Genomic DNA, 19387 nt, shown 5'->3' on the forward strand with positions numbered 1-19387 from the left:
ATATCTTTTGCGGAGTTGTTTTCTATGGATTTGAGCTTTTTTTAAAAAAAGTAATTTTACAGAAGGAAAAAAAAAAAGAAGCAAGAACAAAAAGAGAGATGATGAAAATAGGAGTCATTGGTAGTTGGTTAGAATTATGTAGGTATTGGTGATGGGTATTAGAGATGCATGTATTAGTTATTCGAGCATTAGTTATTTCATCTTTTACATACAACAACAACAACCCAGTAAAATCTCACAACGTGGGGTCTGGGGAGGGTAAAGTGTACGCAGACCTGACTCCTACCAAGATAGGACGGTTGTTTCCGAAAGACCCTCGGCTCAGTAAAATCATAAAAAGAAGTTAGATAAGGATAAGAAGTACAAAGCGATATGGCAAAGTAAATAACGAAAGCAACCCAGATAAAATAGAGCAAATCAAAGTACATAAAGTAATAGATAATAACAGAAATCAGACCACAAGGAATTATAGTGCGCTAATACGCCTACTAAAAATGAAGAATAACGAGACTATGAACTAGCCTTCTACCCTAATGTGGGTCCTCCACACCCTCCTATCTAAGGTCATGTCCTCGGTAAGTTGTAACTACGTCATGTCCTATCTAATCACCTCTCCCCAATATTTCTTCGGCCTACCCCTACCTCTTCTGAAACCATCCATGGCCAACCTCTCACACCTCCGCACTAGGGCATCTGTGTCTCTCCTCTTCACGTGCCCAAACCATCTCAGTCGCATTTCCCGCATCTTGTCTTCCACCGAGACCATTCCTACCTTGTCCCGAATAGCCTAATTTCTAATCCTGTCGCTCCTGAAATGCCCACACATCCATCTCAACATTCTCATTTCAGCAACTTTCATCTTTTGAACGTGAGATACCTTAACTGGCCAACACTCCGCCCCATATAACATAGCCGGTCTAACCACCACTTTGTAGAACTTGTCCTTAAGTTGTGGTGGCACCTTCTTGTCACATAGAACAACGGAAGCGAGCCTCCATTTCATCCACCCTGCCCCAATACGATGTGTAATATCATCGTCAATCTCCCCGCTGCTTTGCACAATAGACCCAAGATACTTGAAACTACTTTTCTTTAGGATGGTCTGGTCACCAAGCCTAACTTCCGTGCCAACCTCCTGAGGTGTCTCACTGAGCTTGCACTCTAAGTATTTTGTCTTGGTCCTACTCAGCTTAAACCCTTTAGACTCTAAGGCCTGTCTCCAATCCTCCAGCTTAGCGTTAACTTCGCTACGAGTCTCATCGATCAAGAATATGTCGTCCGCAAAAAGCATACATTATGTCACCTCACCTTGAATTTATCGCGTCAATCCATCCATCACCAAGGCAAATAAAAACGGACTAAGAGTTGATTCTTGATGCAACCCCATCACAATTGGAAATTGCTCTAAGTCGCCTCCGACTGTCCTTACCCTGGTTTTGGCACCCTCATACATGTCCTTGATCACCCTAATGTATGCCACAAATACACCTTTAGCCTCCAAACATCTCCGTAGTATCTCTTGTGACACTTTATCGTAGGCCTTTTCTAGGTCAATGAATACCATATGCAAGTCTATCTTCCTCTCCCTATACTGTTCCACCAGTCTCCTCATAAGATGGATGGCTTCTGTAGTTGAGCGTCCCGGCACAAATCCGAACTGATTCTCTGAAATAAACACGCCTCTTCTTACCCTCATCTCCACCACTCTTTCCCACACTTTTATAGTATGGCTTAGAAGCTTGATACCTCTATAATTATTGCAACTCTGGATATCTCCCTTATTTTTGTATAGAGGGATCATTACGCTCGACCTCCATTCTTCGGGCATCGTTGTCGTCTTAAAGATGACATTAAATAACTTAATCAGTCATTCCAAACCTACCGAGATCGCGCTCTTCCAAAATTCCACAGGAACTTCGTCAGGTTCGTTCGCTCTTCCCTAGCACATCCTACGAATAACACCCGCAACACCCAAAATCGTGACGCCTCCCTGTATGTTCCAAATCTCCCAACACAATCTCTCTGTCCCCTTCTTCATTCAAGAGTTTATAAAAGTAGGACTGCCATCTCTGTTTAATAAGGGTTTCGTCTACTAATAGTTTTCATGCTCTTATTTCATCTTTTACATCATATAAAATAATATACTAATTTTTTCATAATTTATATCTAACCAACTCCTAAATATTGTAGACCTTATAAAAAAATTAATAAATAAATATGTTGTTTCTTTACTAGCTACCAAACGACCCGAGTAGGTACTGACATTGCATTGATAAAAAGGACAGGTAATAACAGAAAACTATATTTAGTCGCCGAGCCACCTAATAGTTAGGGGTTTATCCGAATTCTTTTCGATGGAAAATTATTACTATTTATATATAATTAAAATAATTTCTTATGTATATATATATAGTGAATGTCGAATCCCTTTTGGCAAATTCATGTTTCTACTTATTTAAATTTTGAACCCGTTTAGTTAAAATTTTGACTCCTCTATTGATAATTATGATGTGTCGTTTTATAGAGGAGAATTGCCAAGTAGCGAGCTGGTCGGTCCTTATGGGTTCTACCCGACAGCACGGCATATATTGTAGGGCACACATGATATGGGTATGATATTAAAAATTTTGCTTAGATAATTTTGATTTTTGATTTCTAAAATATATTATTATATTAAATTATGAGCTCTTCATATGAGATTTGTCTATTGCAGTTTATATCTTCTGTGTAGTTTGCAAGTTATTGCATAATAAGTAAGTTACTACAAAGTTCTCACTCGAATGACAGAGATTGTGGATTGTTCTGGGTTCCAAAAAATAAATAAATAAAATTAATATGGTTCGTATTCTTAAGTTTAGAGAATTATTTTTCACTTTTTCATGAAACTTTAATATAAATAATTTTCTTTGTTAATATATTACACAAAATATAATAATTAGTTTTGTACTATTATACTAGTTTATAAATTTATTAGTTATTTAATTATATTTCGATATGATGTTCAACATTTTGACATATATTGTTGTTATAAATATTGAATATCGTACCATTTTCACTTTTTTATAAAGTAAAAAAGAGAGTGGAATTTTGAGAAAGAGTTACAACAAAGATAGGAAATCAAATCTTTTTATCATCTTCACTTTTTATTTTTCAGGCATACTACTTTTCTATGAAAATAATGAGAATCTACTAAAATTATCAGCTGTTAGGAATATGGTACCAAACTTGGAGAGACAAGGAATATGATTCCCTTGCACTAAATCACTTATATTATAAGGTAAAATACACAAATAACTATATTTTTTAGACTATGTAATTGAAAATAGTTACTGGATAAAATTTCAAATTTCACATATGACATCCTACGATAATTTATGTTGCTTGTTTTTTTTTTAATATTGATTGGTGCTTGTCGGATTCTCCAAAAATAGCATATTTATAAAGGATTTGAAATATAGAGGTAACAATATTTTTGAAAAGTTCAAACAACATAGATGACAATAGTTTATTTTTTCTTCAAAAATAGATTAAAAAGTGAAAAGTGAAATCTTGAGGAAGTCTTATATTTGTCAATCTTCATAGACAATTTCATTTATATTAGCTATTCTATGAAATTCGAACTTAGACTTTATTTTCTATTTATAATACAATTGATTATTTGTATTAATTGGCTCTTTTTATTCACTTTTATTTCATTTCAGTATATTAGTTTATGTGTCAATTTTAAAAGGTATAATACATAAATATGTTTTTTAATTTAATTTTAGCTGACATCTATACCCTCAAATTTTGGATGTGCACAAATATACATTTAAACTTGTATAAAATTAAACAAGTAGACACACGCACCATATGTGGCATAATACACACCACGTAGGACGCAAATTAGCCATGTATGACGCCACATGCACATAGGACACATATGTTTATTTGTTCAACTTTATACAAGTTTAAGTGTCTAATTATGCAAACCCAAAGTTAAAGACTATAGATGCAAGTTAAAGTCAAATTAAGTGATATATTTATCTATTATGCCTTTTAAAAATATTCTCATTTATATATAGGTCGAGATCTACACCTATAAATTAAAAGGTCGTGAATTATCAATATATAAAATTATAATTATTACTACAAAGAAAATTAGTTTGAATTTTTCTCGTTAAAAAAGAAATAGGATTCATCATTTAGACCTTAATTTAATAATATAAAAAAGGGCAGTCCGGTGCACTAAAGCTCCCGCTATGCGCAGGATCCGGGGAAGGGCCCGACCACAAGGGTCTATTGTACGCAGCCTTACCTTACATTTCTGCCAGAGGCTGTTTCCAGGCTTGAACCCGTGACCTCCTGGTCACGTGGCAGCAACCTTAATTTAATAATATATACCGGTATATTAGTATTCCAACTTCTTGGAAAGTATCAATTAAGATCTCCAAGAACAAAAAAAATGAAATACATGTAAAAGAATTTAAATTTTATGCATTGATGATACAAAAACTATTTACTTAGTTATATTAAACAACTTTATTTAATAATTATTTTATTTTAATTTATGTGACATAATTTTTAAAACTGTTTTTAAAAATTGCCACACTTTTTAAATTTATAAATAATAACTTTATGCCTCGCATTTTACCATAAACTTATATAATTGTACAAATATTATAACTTATCTTAAATTACAATTTTCAAAATTATTAAATTTTATACCGATTTGAATTATATCACATAGCCTCGAATCTCCAATATAATAATAATATCTCACCAACAACCCAAAGATCTTGTTTGATTTCCGGGTCAGAATCGTCCATGCACGCACTCTTGTCTAGATTTTGTCTCCATTTGCAATTTTTTTTTAATTTCCTATTTGGTGTGTTCGAAAATCAAATTTCTAATTAAATTCGAATTGCGCATTGTATTTATACTTAATTAATCTAATTATATGTTGGAGTTTTTGTTAAGAATTTAAATTATATTTGTAATTAGTTTTTTTTTTCTTTTATAACTATTAAGTACTATATTTTTAACCTATAGTAGAGTAGGGGTTAGTTGAAGGGGAGTTTTAGAGTAACTGGTAAAGTTGCTGCCATGTGACAAGAATGTCACGGATTCAAACTTTAGAAAATAGGTTATGAATTAATTTTTACGAAAATATTGAAATTTTTTAAGAGTGCGGTGACTCAATCTCTTAGCTATAAGAAATATGTTGAAAAATTACACTATATAAATAAATAAAAAAATAGCTTTTTTTATTTAGAAAAAAATCGTGGATAAGTAAATATATACTAGTTAATTTATACATATAATATACAATATTTATTTGTATATCTGGCCTCTTTTGTACATATACAATTCGCTTCTCTCCACTCTCCGCCCTCTCTCCTCCCTCTCTCGTCTCGCTTGCCAAATTATCAAATACAAATTATACATATACAAATACAATATGTATTTAATTTGTATATCTGACCTCTTTTATACATATACAATTCGATATATCTAGCCTCTTTTATACATATACAATTCAACTTTCTCCACTCTCTGCCTCTTTTGCTCACCTCTCTCCTCCCCTCTCGATCTCGCTCGCATCTCTCCTCCCCTTTTTCAATCTCTCTCGCTAGATATACAAATATATATATGTATATCAATTACCATTATACAATTTTTTGACAAATATACATATACAATTCACCTCTCTCCACTCTCTGTCCTCTCTTGCTCGCCTCAATCTCCTCCCTCTCTCGATCTCGCTCGCCTCTCTCATCCCTCTAACATGTAGCTCCGAGTCGTAATTTAGCAAACTATAGCTATGAAACATAATTAAGATATTTTTAAATTGCTATATGTGAAAATTTCCCTTTTATTTATATATGTAAGCCGTTGAATCTTTTTGGCTTGACATAAGGTAAGATTTTAGTCAATTCTAGCAAAGAGGGTCCAAATATTATCTTAAGTCATAAACAATACATTATAACAAATATTTTTTTTTACGATAATAACATAATAGAGCAACAAAATTATAATATAAATATTTATAACCAACACTTAATTCGCTTACTTCAACAACTCTTGTTCGTACTCATTTTTTCATTATTCAATTTAAATTTTTAACACAGTATACGACATCTAAAACTAATGAATTTCGAATCCACTAAATTTAAACATTTCATTAATTAATGGTGAATTTGGCCCTTAATCACGTGATTCCTCCTTGAAACACTAAAGCTTAGTCAGTCAGTGTTGGTGAGCTGAGCTGTTAGCCACTAAAGAGTGTGCATGCTTTGGTAAATATCTAATTATTATATTAAAACTTTTGATACCACAATTTTAACGGACATGCGATTTCATCATGTGATTTAAAATTATGAGATGAAATTAACATTCGATCGCATGTTATAATTTTAAATCATTAGATGAAATTTTAAATTCTCCAAGAAGTTTGATTTGAGATTTTACCAATCAAATTTATAGTTGATATTATTACTTTTACCAATCTTTAAACTATTTATATCAGATATAATCATTACTCTCACCAATCAAATTTATAGTTAATATTATTACTATTATCAATGTTTAAATTATTTATATCGAGAAATGCACGGTCAACATGAAGAGATTGTCTATACAATATAAAATAATTATATTAAAAAATAGTACACTACAACTCATATTCTTTTTATTATTATTATTGAACTAAAGTTCGATTAATAAATAATCTTATTTACTATACCGTAATCGAGGACAGTAAAATTATGTAACTGATACTGCCATTTCTCTATTTATATATAGTGATATTGCCATTAGTCTTAAAGAATCACATATCACAAGTGTGAAAAAAAAATAACATAAGAAAAAATGGAGAGGAAAATTTCTGGTCTTTTGTTTCTCTTTCTCATTTTGTTCACTTCACGTAAGTTCTTTTTTGCCCTTTATATTTATGTGAATTAACATTTAGAATATATTTTTAGGTAAAATGGTCATATCTTTAACATTAAAATTTGTTCATTACAATTTTATTACTTATATTAGAATCAATTAATGTTATCTATTTGTTATTGATTCCCATAAAAGGAGTATTGATTATATATTTGTGGTACATTAAATCAGACAATTTGTTTTCTTTACTTGGCCCCTGGTGTGTTCGTTTCATACGAAGAAAAATATTTTCTTGAAAAAATATTTTTAAAAAATAAGTGCATTTTTTGTGTTTGATAAAAATATTTGTATATGATTGTTAAATTATGTCCTTGTCTAATTCACACCTCAAAAATAACTTAAAAGGCGAAGATTTGATAATAATTAATCTAGATAAATAATATGAGAGCTGGAGGTACGAGAATGAATATGAAGATGAAGCGTGTGCGCTGAAGGATGATGAGAACACAATCAAATACAGATTGTTGTTACTTGTGAAACTTGTTTTTCTTTTTTTTAAAAAAAAAAACTTCTTTTTTCGAGAAATATTTTTTTTTCTCCTAAAATTATGACCAGGTGAACATAAAAAATTTAGCGTCATTGCTAATAAGGAGTGGACCACTACGATGGTAGAGGCAGACCACAACTTTAATTTGGTATCAAACGTACACGTATAATAGTAGTATATATCTATACACAAGTTACATTATTTTTTTAATTTTCGAGTTCTAGTTATATGCACCGTAAACAACTTATATAAGTAATCATACTTATTAACGTTACAATTTTAATATCTTTATATATAATAACATGTTATAACCGATTAAATTAAAATTTTGGATGCAGAAATATCGATCCGAGGGGCGGAGGGAAGAGTGTGCATCTCACAAAGCCATGGGTACAAGGGTCCATGCGTGCGTGACCACAACTGCGCTCTCGTCTGCCGTAACGAATATTTCTCCGGTGGAGACTGCATTGGCTTTGGCTTTAATAGAAAGTGTTATTGCACTAAGACTTGTTAATCAATAGTTAATTAATTAATTAGTGTCATGAAAATGACATTTAATTAATTAATTAATTACTTCCTTAAATCTTTCTCTAGCTAGTTTTGTTTTAGGGAATAAAATGTAGTTGTTGTATTTATTTAAAGGGCATCACATCCTTTGGTTGCGGTCTTTTCACGGATGGATTCTGCGTGAATACGAGATGCTATGTGCACCGATTGAGCTGCGGTATTGTTAATGTATTTATGATGCTTGTAGTGTTTTTCATTTAGTAATTTCAAGGGTTCTTTTTTCTTCTTTGTTGCACTAATTGGTACTTGGTACATTCTCTACTTTCAAACAATCAAACAAATAATTAATAATTTTAGTTATTTTAAGTATATTTAATATTTTTCGTATAATATGTCGAATATGGAAATGTTATACAAAAAAGATTGATAAAAGAAAAGAAATTTGTGATGGATTTGCGATTGATATTTTTTTGTAGCTAAAATTAACATATAAATAAAATATTGCGACTTTCTTTCTTGGTCAACAACCAAGCACATTTTCAACCAGTGGCAGACCCAGGATGTGTTCAAGGGGTTCATCCGAACCCTCTTCGACAAAAAATTATACTATTTATACATAGTTAAAATATTTTTTTATATATAAATAGTAGATGTCGAACCTCCTTCGGCTAGTTCGTGTGTCTACTTTTTCAGATTTTGAATCCCCTTATTAAAAATTCTGATTCCGTCAAACAAGTCTTTCTTCTTTTTTTGAACTTGCTACAAATGATATTTATCACCCAAAATCAAGGCAGAAAAATGACTCAAAAAGAATTTCAACAAATTAGTGACAAAATATTTTGTTAGGAATTAAATCACCAACGAAATAATTTATGTATTTAGCATGAAGAAAGCTAGTCGTTAAATTTGACAACAAATTGCATTAAAGTTGTGCATCTCTTTTTTTTTTTCTTTCCATAGGGTTCGTACATAAGATAGATAAAAATATTTTATGAATTGAATATTCTATTATCAAATATAAACTAAAATAAATCCATAAAATATCGTAAAATTATTATCCTGATTTCATCGATCAGCAATTTCTTAATAAATTAATCAAATGACCCCTAATAATCGTTTGATACGCAAACAAAATTATAAGTTGAATAATAAAAAAACATGATTCCAAAATGTGCAATAAGTACCTCTTCCTAGCTTAACAATTCTGAACATGGATAGAACAGTTCAGACGATTTGATTTATGAATTTTGCTAAGATTTATGTATTTATATTAGAAAATTTATTAAATGACTATTCAATAGTTACGGTAATAAATAGCATACGTAATAACTATTAAAATCTAGTTATAAATTTAACCTAAATTTATATAAATCTCACTAGGTTTACGAGCTAATTATTTAGATTCAAGTCTAGTTTATTATATTACGTATCTTACCATATTTTGATGCGTCTAAATGTGTTAAGATACGTCCAAATATATTTATCTCAAGATACATGAGGTCAAAACTAAGTGTAACAAACTGGATTCGCATGTATCTGTGATATATAACAAATCTCGCTCACTTCCCTCGTCTCTCTCCAATCTCACTGGCCACTCTTTGATGTATTTGGTATCCCAAATACATGTGAATCACATCAGATACGTACAAATATATGTATCTAGTGTGTATGTAGTGTGATTCGCATATATCTGGAATACATAACAAATATAGCCCGCCTCTCTCGTTATTTTAGTGTATCCGATAACAAAAATACATGTATCTAAATGTAGGGGTGTATATAGGTCGGTTTGGTTTGTTTTTTCATTAAAAAATAACTAAACCAATTATGCTGGTTTATTAAACATGTAAACCAAATTAAACCAACCTAACGTTGATTTCGATTTTAGTAGGTTCTTTCAATTTTTTGATTTTTTTTACAATTACACCGTGATTATAAAATAGATCAAATTAAAGAAGTTGTTCCCTTGATCGTGTGATGTGATTCAGTTCTTAATGTCGCACTTGCAGTTCTTAATTGAAAGTTGTTCCCTTGATCGTGCAATATATTGCTTAATGACATCTTAAAGACACTTGAATAAATAAAATCGAAAAAATAAGATATACAATGACATCTTCAAGACATTATCTTAGAAAAACATATAAAAAAAACTCACAAAAAGACACAACACATGTCAATTTTTTTAGTCATATTACAAGCCCAAATATGAAATAATATATGTAAACATTGAAAGTTATAAACTAATTTAAAAAAATACTGACAAATAATATTATAATAAATATTTTTTTGTGTATAAAAGAATTAAAATTATGTATGTATTATGTTAGTTTGGTTCGGATTGGGTTTGGCTTTTTTTTTCTTCTTTTAATCTCAAACCAAACCAATAATGATCGATTTATTTTTTTCAATGCCAAACCAATCACATCAAACCAAACCACAAGTCGAATTGACTTGGTTCATGATTCATTTGACTTGTACACCCTTATCTAAATGTATCTTTTTCAATATATGATAGAAAACTCTAATTTTATTAATTAGTAATAACTTACATAATATTTTAAAAATATAAATAATAATAATATATATGATAGTGAAGTATCTCTAATTACATAGTTATAAGTTTTAAAAAAAATAAGTGCAGCCTAACTTATTTTTTTTTTGATTTATAATCCATTTTCAATTTATAAGCTCCTTAAAATAAGTCTATCTAAACAAACTCAATTATTTATTGAAACTTATTTTAACCACAAAATAACTTTAAATTATTCAATCAAACACTAAAAAATAATAATCTGAAAATAAGTAATTTTAAGCCAATGCAAATGCGCTCTTAGTCCAATTTCAATATGAATATCCAACAAAACAGGAAAATTTGTCTTTTGACGGTCAAAATTGCTTGTAATATACAACTCACACCTGAGATTATGGAGCTTTTCACCTTTTTCCGACCAAATTGGGCGGAGACAAAATAGGAACCCACAAGATTTGGAGGTATTCAGTTTTTATTCCTAAAATTTGTTCTTTTTTATTTCATACATTTCTGTCTGCATTTTAGCTTTTGATTCTCTTGCTATATATAAAGCTCATTTATCAAAGTAGTTTGTAGTTCATTTTTGGAATCTGGATTTTGATTATTTATACCTTTGATTTTGATTTGATGGGTTCCCAGATTTTCACTTTTTAGTACAATCTTAGTAACGAGAAGCTAGAGGTGATCTCTCTCTCTCTCTCTCTCTCTCTCTCTCTCTCTCTCTCTCTCTCTTCCTTAATTGTTCTTTGTTGATTTGACTTGATGTGTATGGGTTAGCAGAGGCGGATCCGAGATATGAAGCTTTCATTTGATCATAGATTTGAAATTTGAAACTTAAAAATATATGAATTTTTGAAGTTGGGTTTGAAATTTCGGGCTCACATACCCATTTTTGAGAACTTGAAAATATTTGAAAATGAGATTTTCAAAATCTGATTAAATTTCATGTCGAATTGGACAGTTAGAAGATAAAGTTTTGAAATTTAATTCAAAATCTATATGACTGAATGCTACCGAAGTTTATGGTTCTATCGGTTTCTTGCTTGCAACCAAACCCACAACTTGGCTTACAATGCCATTGCTAGAAGCCTGGATATGGGTTTGGCCGAATTCAGTAATTTTTGTTCAAATGGTGTAAATTTAGAATCCATTTATTATCGAATGAAGTGGTCATTTTAAAATCTAGAAACCGTAAAGATGCATTACTAGCTCTGCCTGTGTATGATGTTTGGTTCAAGGGATTATGTGGGTTTATTTCGGTATAAATTTTGGGATTAAATCTATCTCGTGTTTGGTTGGAGTTATTAGCTAAACTAGTATTATTTTTATACCAAATCTTGGTTTAACTCATCCCATATAAAAAAAGTGGATTGATTATCGACAAAATATATAATCCTAATTATAATCCCAGGATTATATCATCACATCTTAAAGATGTTGCAATTTATCTGATCTGATTTTTAAGGAAAAAATGGTTAAAGGGGAACACAAAAGCATTGACTTTGTAATGCCATTACTAGGCGTGGTAATCTTGCATTTTGTTTAAATCCCCTTGTCAGGATTTTTGGTTCCGGCACTGGGTTGGAGCCATATAAAAAGTGATTTGAGTTGTTCACACAAACACAAGAATCATGTTGTTTTAATTATGTTAGAGTTTAAAAATGATAATATTTTCTTTTGATTAGTATGTTTTATCTAGGAAATGACTTATGGTTCGTTACTCTTAGTTGCTTCTGTATTTGTTGTTTGGTGTCATATCTACCTCCACAAGGTAGGGGTAAGACACACTACCCTCCCCAAAACCCACTTGTAGGATTACGTTGGGTATGTTGTTCTTGCTGTATCGTATCTATATTATTGTTTTTATTTCTTTGGCGACAAAACAGCAGGAAAACCATGTTTCATCTTCTATCAAAAGTATGAAGCTAACCAAAGTGGAGGCAGTCATGGAAGTATTAGGCTGATGTAGCATTGGCACCAGTGCGGAGAAGAATATTTGCCGAGGATATTTTAACCTAAATTAGTTAAATGAATGAATCTGGAATTTTCTTTACTCCAGTGATATTCGTGTTTCTTTGCCAGTCATATTTACTGATGGTTATTTATTTTCTTTACTCCAGTGATATTCATTTTCATTATCGGCGGTACTAAACATAATATATCGTTTGCAGTTTTTGTTATCTCTTTGGACATGTCGGAAGCTACTTTGAACATGGGCCCCCCTACAGCTGAAGAGAAAATCAAAACAGCAGAACTTGAAGACGTGCAATTAGAGGAAGTGAAGGAAACTAAACCAGCAGCAATTGAGGAAGTTGAAGAGGACGATGCCCTCTTCCGCTGTGATCTATTTGATGCAGAAATGGTTCAAAAGGTAGCGGATGAATTCCTCCCAGGATTAGCCTCTGCCTGTATTGACAATACAACTGGTGGTTTGTTGAATAGCCCCGCTTCTGTGGCTGTTGATATTAGAAGAGAAATGGTGGACTATCTTGTCCAGAGAAGTGAGATGTTTGTTGCAGAATCTGTTGTCTTAGAAGGTGACTTGGTTATTGAAGTGTCAGACAATCCTCATGATGTTATATCGGATTTTATTGATGATTTTGCACAGTCTAAGAGGAACTTTTTCTGCAAAGTATCAGCATGGATGCTAAGTGAAAGGAGAGAGGAAAGGATAGATGATTTCGTACAAGAAATGGAAATGAATGGCTTTTGGTTGATGGCGAGGAGGGTAGCAGTAGCACAAACAACGATAAGAAATATCGACTTCAAGAACATATATCACTGCAGTATGAAGTTTAAATCTGAAGAAGAGCTTTCGAAACATGTCACCTCGTGTAGTTTCAGGGAACTGCACTGTGAAAATGAGGGATGTAATGCTCGATTTAGTGCAGCTCAGCTGGAACTGCATGATTCAACATGTCTATTCAAAATACTCCAATGCGAGCAGAAATGCCCAGAAACACTCATGAGGCGCGAAATGGACAGGCACTGTATAACTGTATGTCCAATGAAGCTTGCCAATTGCCCCTTCTATCCAGTAGGCTGTGTATCTACTATTCCTCAATGCAAAACAGACCAACACCGTCTCGAGTATCTTCAGTCTCACTTGACCCACATCTTAAAACTTATTCACAAGGAAGCATCTTTCGAGGCTTTGAAGAAAAGGGCTGAACAATTATTGGAGGTCAGTTATTAAATGGGCCCCCATTCTCTTTCTTTGGATATTGAATTTAAATTAGTGCTGCTTTTGTTTGGAATGTTTATCTCTCGACAACACATAAAAATGTTGAGAAAGAAAAAAAACGGTAGAAATAGAAAGACCAAAATGTGCACTTATATCTAACTAGCAGTGTTTCCTGTCCTGCCTCTATTTTCCTTACATTATCTTTCTTAACAGTCATATTCTACTATGTGATGCCGTTACCAAATTGAGGTGATATAGTAGGTGAAGAAAATTGGTACTCCCTCTGTATCAATTTGTTTTGTCTGGTTTTGACTTGTACAGAGTTAAAGAAAGTAATTAAGACTTTTGAATCTTGTGGTCTTAAACTAAAAATATGTTGAATGTATCAAAATGCCAATTAATCTTGTGGTCTTAAACACCCATCTGGAAAGTTAGAATTAAAGAGTTACCAAAAAAGGAAAGAACCATTCTTTTTGAAACGGAGTATAAAAGAAAGTAAGACGAACAAATTGAAACGGAGGGAGTAGTATTCAAATGGATATTTCAGATGAAAAATAACTATGTCGCATGTTGCCTTGGTTGGCCAGTTTTTTTTTTTTTTGATAAATGTTAGTTGCCTTGGCTGGCCTATTCACAGTCGAATCAAGACAAAACTGAATGTTAGAGCTATCTTTGCTAGAAGAGGATTAAAGTTGAGCAATGCCTGTGTAAAATGAAAGTAAAAAAGAAAAATTAAAGCTACTCTAACCATGAAAATTGTTGACGTGTTGATATCTTCTTTTCTTCACAAACAGGCATCATCACCTGGACGGCTGGCAGCTGCTCGTGATGCAAGATCGTTAACAGTTGCAATCAAGAGTATTGATGCAAAGCTTGGACCTTTGAAAGTTGAGGAAAATACAGAGGACAATGCAGAGGACACTGAGTTGAAAGATGAAAAAAAGGATAGCACTGATCTATCCACCAAAAAGGATTGTTCTATTGACTTGTCTCATAACGATGAACAATCTCCAGACATACTGAAGAGTCAGCATAATTCCACAACTTCACCGCACAAGATAGTCTCACCTGGCAAATCGGAGAATGTTGTGGAACCAACAGTTAAAACGGATTCAACAAATGAACACTCTGAGAAAGCAGACTCAAGAGATCTACCCCACAAAAAGGTCAGTTTGAAATCACCTGAAAAAAGTGAAGAGTCTCTGAGCACATCTGAGAAACATGAAGATCTCACAACTTCAGCACACAAACTGGAGTCACCCAAAAGTGAAGATCCTCCCAAGTCACCCGAGAAGCATCACAATTCAACAACTTCTGAAGACAAAAAGGAGTGAACTAAGAACTTCGAGGAACAAACGAATCTCTGACAGTGATCCACAAATCAGCACCTGACTAATGAAAATTTAACAGAATCACGATCAGAAAGGTAAAACAGCCAAAAACTCATCTATTAAAAGTAAATGCATGTGTAGCCACCAAATGGAAGTAGATTGCAAAATTTTGGAGGTTAAGTGTAAGAGAACACATATGGTCATTTTGTATATCGAAGACTGATCAGTACCTTCAAGAGTACCGATTCTCCAATTCTCAGGCTGGAAGATGGTTGACAAAAAGTAAGTACATAGTTTCAAGATTGTCTCTTTTTTCAAATCTGGACTGGAGCAAGGCTATCCACTGGAGATGGAAAAGAACTTTTTTTGCATGAAGTAGATAAAGTTGCATACTAGTTTTGATCTTCTTCAAAATGCACAGTTTTGTTTTAAATTCTTTTTTTTCACCTCCATACATTGACTTTACGACTTTGTCATCTTCTTAGCCTTTCTAAGTGTTACTTAATTGGCAGATATGAGCATTTTTCCTGTATAATTGATAACTAGCAAGTTTTCCCTTGCTTATTCATTTTTTCTTGCTTGTAGTTTCATTTTTTTTCCTTTGTACAAAACAGATTTATGTACGGTAGTGATTGATATTCATTTTGTTTTGACATCAATCAAATGCATACCCCTTTTTCACCCTAGTGAATTTTCTAACACTGCTAGTCTGCTATTGCCAATTGGTACATTTTAATTCTCATTCTGCTGAAAATGATTTGTCATCGTGACCTAAGCTCATGTCATGTATTGTCCGCTTTGGGCCTAGGCCCACACGAATTTGTGTTTGATCCACACTACATTGAGCCTCAAAAGTTTGCATACCATATAAACTTAAGTTATGCCTTAAGAGGGCTATCACGGGGGTGTAGTCATAAAAGAAGAAATGGAAAGGAGTATTGCCATTATGCGTTATTATTTAAATCTGAAAGTCAATTTTCCTAGCTTTGATATGAAGGTATGGGGGCAATCAAAAGGGGGTATGTTTGTCAAATAGAAGGCTCTCACCGGGACGTAGTCTACAACTTTAACCTTAAGCTAAGTTGTGCTATAGTTCTTGTATTGGGCGAATCCAAGCATTAAATAGCGTTGTGTAGTGGCTTGCAGGGAGTAGTTGTCTTGTTACTAGTAGGTGCGACTATGTGAATTGTTGACAATAATACATCAATCATCTTCATCAAAGTCCAATATCTTGATAGAACTGATATGATAACTCCAACAATTTGTCGTTTATAACGCCTCCTAGTTTTCTGATTTATCGTCATTTAAGGTTTACAATTGTTTGCTTCCGCATCACGTCTTATTATTTCAATCCCAACACTTGTTTTGCTTTGAGTTTGCATATTTTTGGTCGGGTTAAAATGTAGCTTGCTGCATGTCTCAAAGCTAGTCATCAATCAAAATCATTTGAAATTTTTATTAAGAATATAGAAGAAAATAAACTTTATATTGAGGAAAGACTATTTGATCCTCCTTTCCACTAAGTGAAGCAAAATGTCTCCATCTCCTATAATGTGAGAAATATCCATTTAAGTTTTATGCGCTGATGGTTTAAAAGTTTACATATTTAAGTTTTATGCACGGATGGTTTAAAAGTTTACGTAATAAAGTGATTATAAGTTAACTATAGGTAAATGTCTACTATAATTAATTGGCAATCTAATTAAAATGGTAATTAACCTATACTATAGTAGGTTAATCTACGTTGATAGCATATATATATTTTTAAATTATATTGCATTTATGGCCATTGTTCTACCCAGAATTTGGCAATTCAATTTGTCCAATAATTTATTTTTGCATGCCGCATGCCCTAAGTTAAATGTTCAAAGGAGGAAAATGATTTTCATCACAGTTGGAAACAAAAATCATTTTCACATATAAATACTTTTAGGTGTTCGTCAACTATGAAAGTCGTTGAACTTAGATTCGAGTGGAGAAAGAGGGCCACACTCTTATTTCACATTACTTTCTTTTTTTTATTTTCACTCAATGTTCATTTTGAGGTTTGACTCATTTAAATTCATACCGAAAAGTTTCACCTTCAAAGTTAAACCGCTCTATATAAAAGGTGAGTAAACAACATTTAAAGAGGATTAAAGGTAGTCATTTTAATTAGTTGTGTTAATGATACCAAATTCGCCACCAAGGAGCATGGTGACGACACATTTATTCGATTTTAACTAAGAAGTTTCGAATTCAAACTTTGAAATGAAGAAACTTCATATAGTGAGCACTAGCTACTTCAATAAGTTCTCACATAGCACAAATCTGAATTAGTCTAACTAGTGAGTTCCATACATGAGCAAAGGCGGAGACAAAGACAAAGACGTAATGAGTACATTTGAATCTCATTCTCCAAAAAGTTACTTTATATATATACTAGAACAAGATTAATTTTCACCTAGAATAGAATGTGGAATAACTAATATATGAATTACTAAACCCTGTATAACTAATACCTACGTTAAAAAATGAAGATTGAAAAAATTTCAATCAACCTCACAACTCACAAATAGTTAACAAGTTTGAATATGCATATATACAGAGATAAAGGCAGCTGGAAATACATATGAAACTTTCATTAAACTTAGATAATTCCTCTTCACAAGCAACAACAACAACATACCCAGTGTAATTCCACAAGGTGGGTCTGACGAGGGTAGAGTGTACACAAACCTACTTCTATCTCGGGAAGTAGAAAGGTTGTTTCCGAAAGACCCCAACTCAGGTAACGCATAATTCATCTTCATAAGCAGCAACAACAACAACAACAACAACATACCTAGTAAAATCCCACAATTGGGGTCTGGGGAGGGTAGAATGTACGCAGACCTTACTACTACCTCATTGAGATAGAGAGACTGTTTTTGAACCCTCGGCTCAAAATTATCATCATCATAAGCAGATTTTCCTAATTTAGTTGATCTGGTAAGTCCACTTATACTTCAATGTTGTCTTCAACTCAGCTCAATTTCGTCTAACAAAGTCTGAGAGAGCGGATTTACTCGAATTCAGCAAAGGTATACACCAAAGTTTTCGTTTTTATAGATCCTTCTGCGCCATCCCAATGCATCACGTACCGATAAAAGCTTCACAAGTTCTTCCCCATGTCAAAATGAGGTAACCTCAATAATTTCAGAAACCTCAGCTCAGCTCAACTCAACTCAATCATCCTCAGGTCGAACAGATTGCTCGAATTCTGAATCCATTATCACCCCATCCATAACATGTACAACAATCTTCCCTCTTCTCAGATCCACCATTTGCGAAGCAATTCTATTGACTATCAACATCCCATCTGAATCTTTCGATATATACATGGTGTATCCCGATACGGAATCATAATCAATCTCCTTTCCAAATTGTACATTATCCGCGTAAATCCTTCTTGGAACAGCTGAAAACCCGAGCACACGAGTTAATATCGCATACGTATCATTTTCATTCTCATTCTCACCAAATTTCAATCCTAAATCCCGCTCGAATGCTTTCTCAGATGGCAAAAATAATGTAAACCCCAAATCTTGAGGCAGCATTCCGATCACTATTTCCCCAAACTTCCCTATTCCTTCTACTGATCCTCCATCTATTCGATTTATCTTCAGTTTCAAACCAATCACATTTTCAGTTCTTTGTGGTACTTCGTTAAGTTTTAGTACTGAAAAACACAGCACGAAAGTACAAGCAATCGAGACTACAATACATAGAAATTTGATCGGATTCTTTGTGAAATGACCTCGTCGTTTCATTTTTTTTGGTTTGGTTACAGTTTTATAATAGCAAAGTCTTTGGGGCCTTTTATCAAACAGTTGGTGTGCAGTTTGCTAACGCGTTCATCCGGAACAGGAAAAGGAAATCAAAAGAGGAGATTTATCGATTACCTGAAGAAAGGGAAGCTTGAATCACTAGCAGATCTGGAATTACAAGTATGATTTTTGTAACTATGGAGGAAAATGGAGGAGGATTTGTGAACTTTTTTGAAGGAAAAACAAGACAAGTGAAGTTCAAAGGAAGGTATATATATGGTCAAAATAGTCGAGAAAATGACCAAAAAATAGCGCATATTAGACATAATACATAAGCGTACACTTTAACTTGATTTCAATATATTTATAATCTTTATGTATGTTGAGTTGGGGGTGGAGCTACGATAACGCTTGCCATTAAAAAAGTTAATCTGAAAGCAGGTAAGGTAAGTGAGTGATAGTACAATCAAGCTAACATGCGGGCGAGGTTGAAGGTGTCTTGTGCAGCCTTTGATCCCCTTCGTCGACAACCTTTCATTTGTTCGACTACTCATGGGACCTGCTACACTTGGGGCATAAGAAGCCCCACCTAGGAGCATGGAAAGCACGGAAACCTAATAACTTTCAGTT

General features: G+C 32.9%; 2 protein-coding genes across 3 annotated transcripts; one reads left to right on the top strand and one right to left on the bottom strand.

The window, feature by feature from the left end:
- The first annotated feature begins 10757 nt into the window (after window positions 1–10757).
- LOC129871374 (uncharacterized) lies at window positions 10758–15511 on the top strand. 2 transcript variants are annotated; one of them, XM_055946275.1, is made up of 3 exons: window positions 10758–10915; window positions 12626–13638; window positions 14433–15511. In XM_055946275.1, the coding sequence occupies exons 2-3, from the start codon at window positions 12646–12648 to the stop codon at window positions 14970–14972; spliced, it is 1533 nt and encodes a 510-aa protein (XP_055802250.1). In that variant the 5' UTR covers window positions 10758–10915; window positions 12626–12645; the 3' UTR covers window positions 14973–15511. The 2 variants fall into 2 exon arrangements, with proteins under 2 accessions (XP_055802250.1, XP_055802251.1); XM_055946276.1 differs by lacking the exon at window positions 10758–10915 and adding an exon at window positions 11031–11135.
- A 1969-nt stretch (window positions 15512–17480) lies between these two features.
- Window positions 17481–19320, bottom strand: LOC129870559 (uncharacterized). Its single transcript, XM_055945380.1, has one exon. It carries the CDS (start codon window positions 18758–18760, stop codon window positions 18176–18178), a length of 585 nt encoding a protein of 194 aa, XP_055801355.1. The 5' UTR covers window positions 18761–19320; the 3' UTR covers window positions 17481–18175.
- Between the last annotated feature and the right edge of the window lie 67 nt (window positions 19321–19387).

The sequence above is a fragment of the Solanum dulcamara genome, chromosome 10 (genome assembly GCF_947179165.1).
Source record: "Solanum dulcamara chromosome 10, daSolDulc1.2, whole genome shotgun sequence".
NCBI classification, from domain to species: Eukaryota; Viridiplantae; Streptophyta; class Magnoliopsida; order Solanales; family Solanaceae; genus Solanum; species Solanum dulcamara.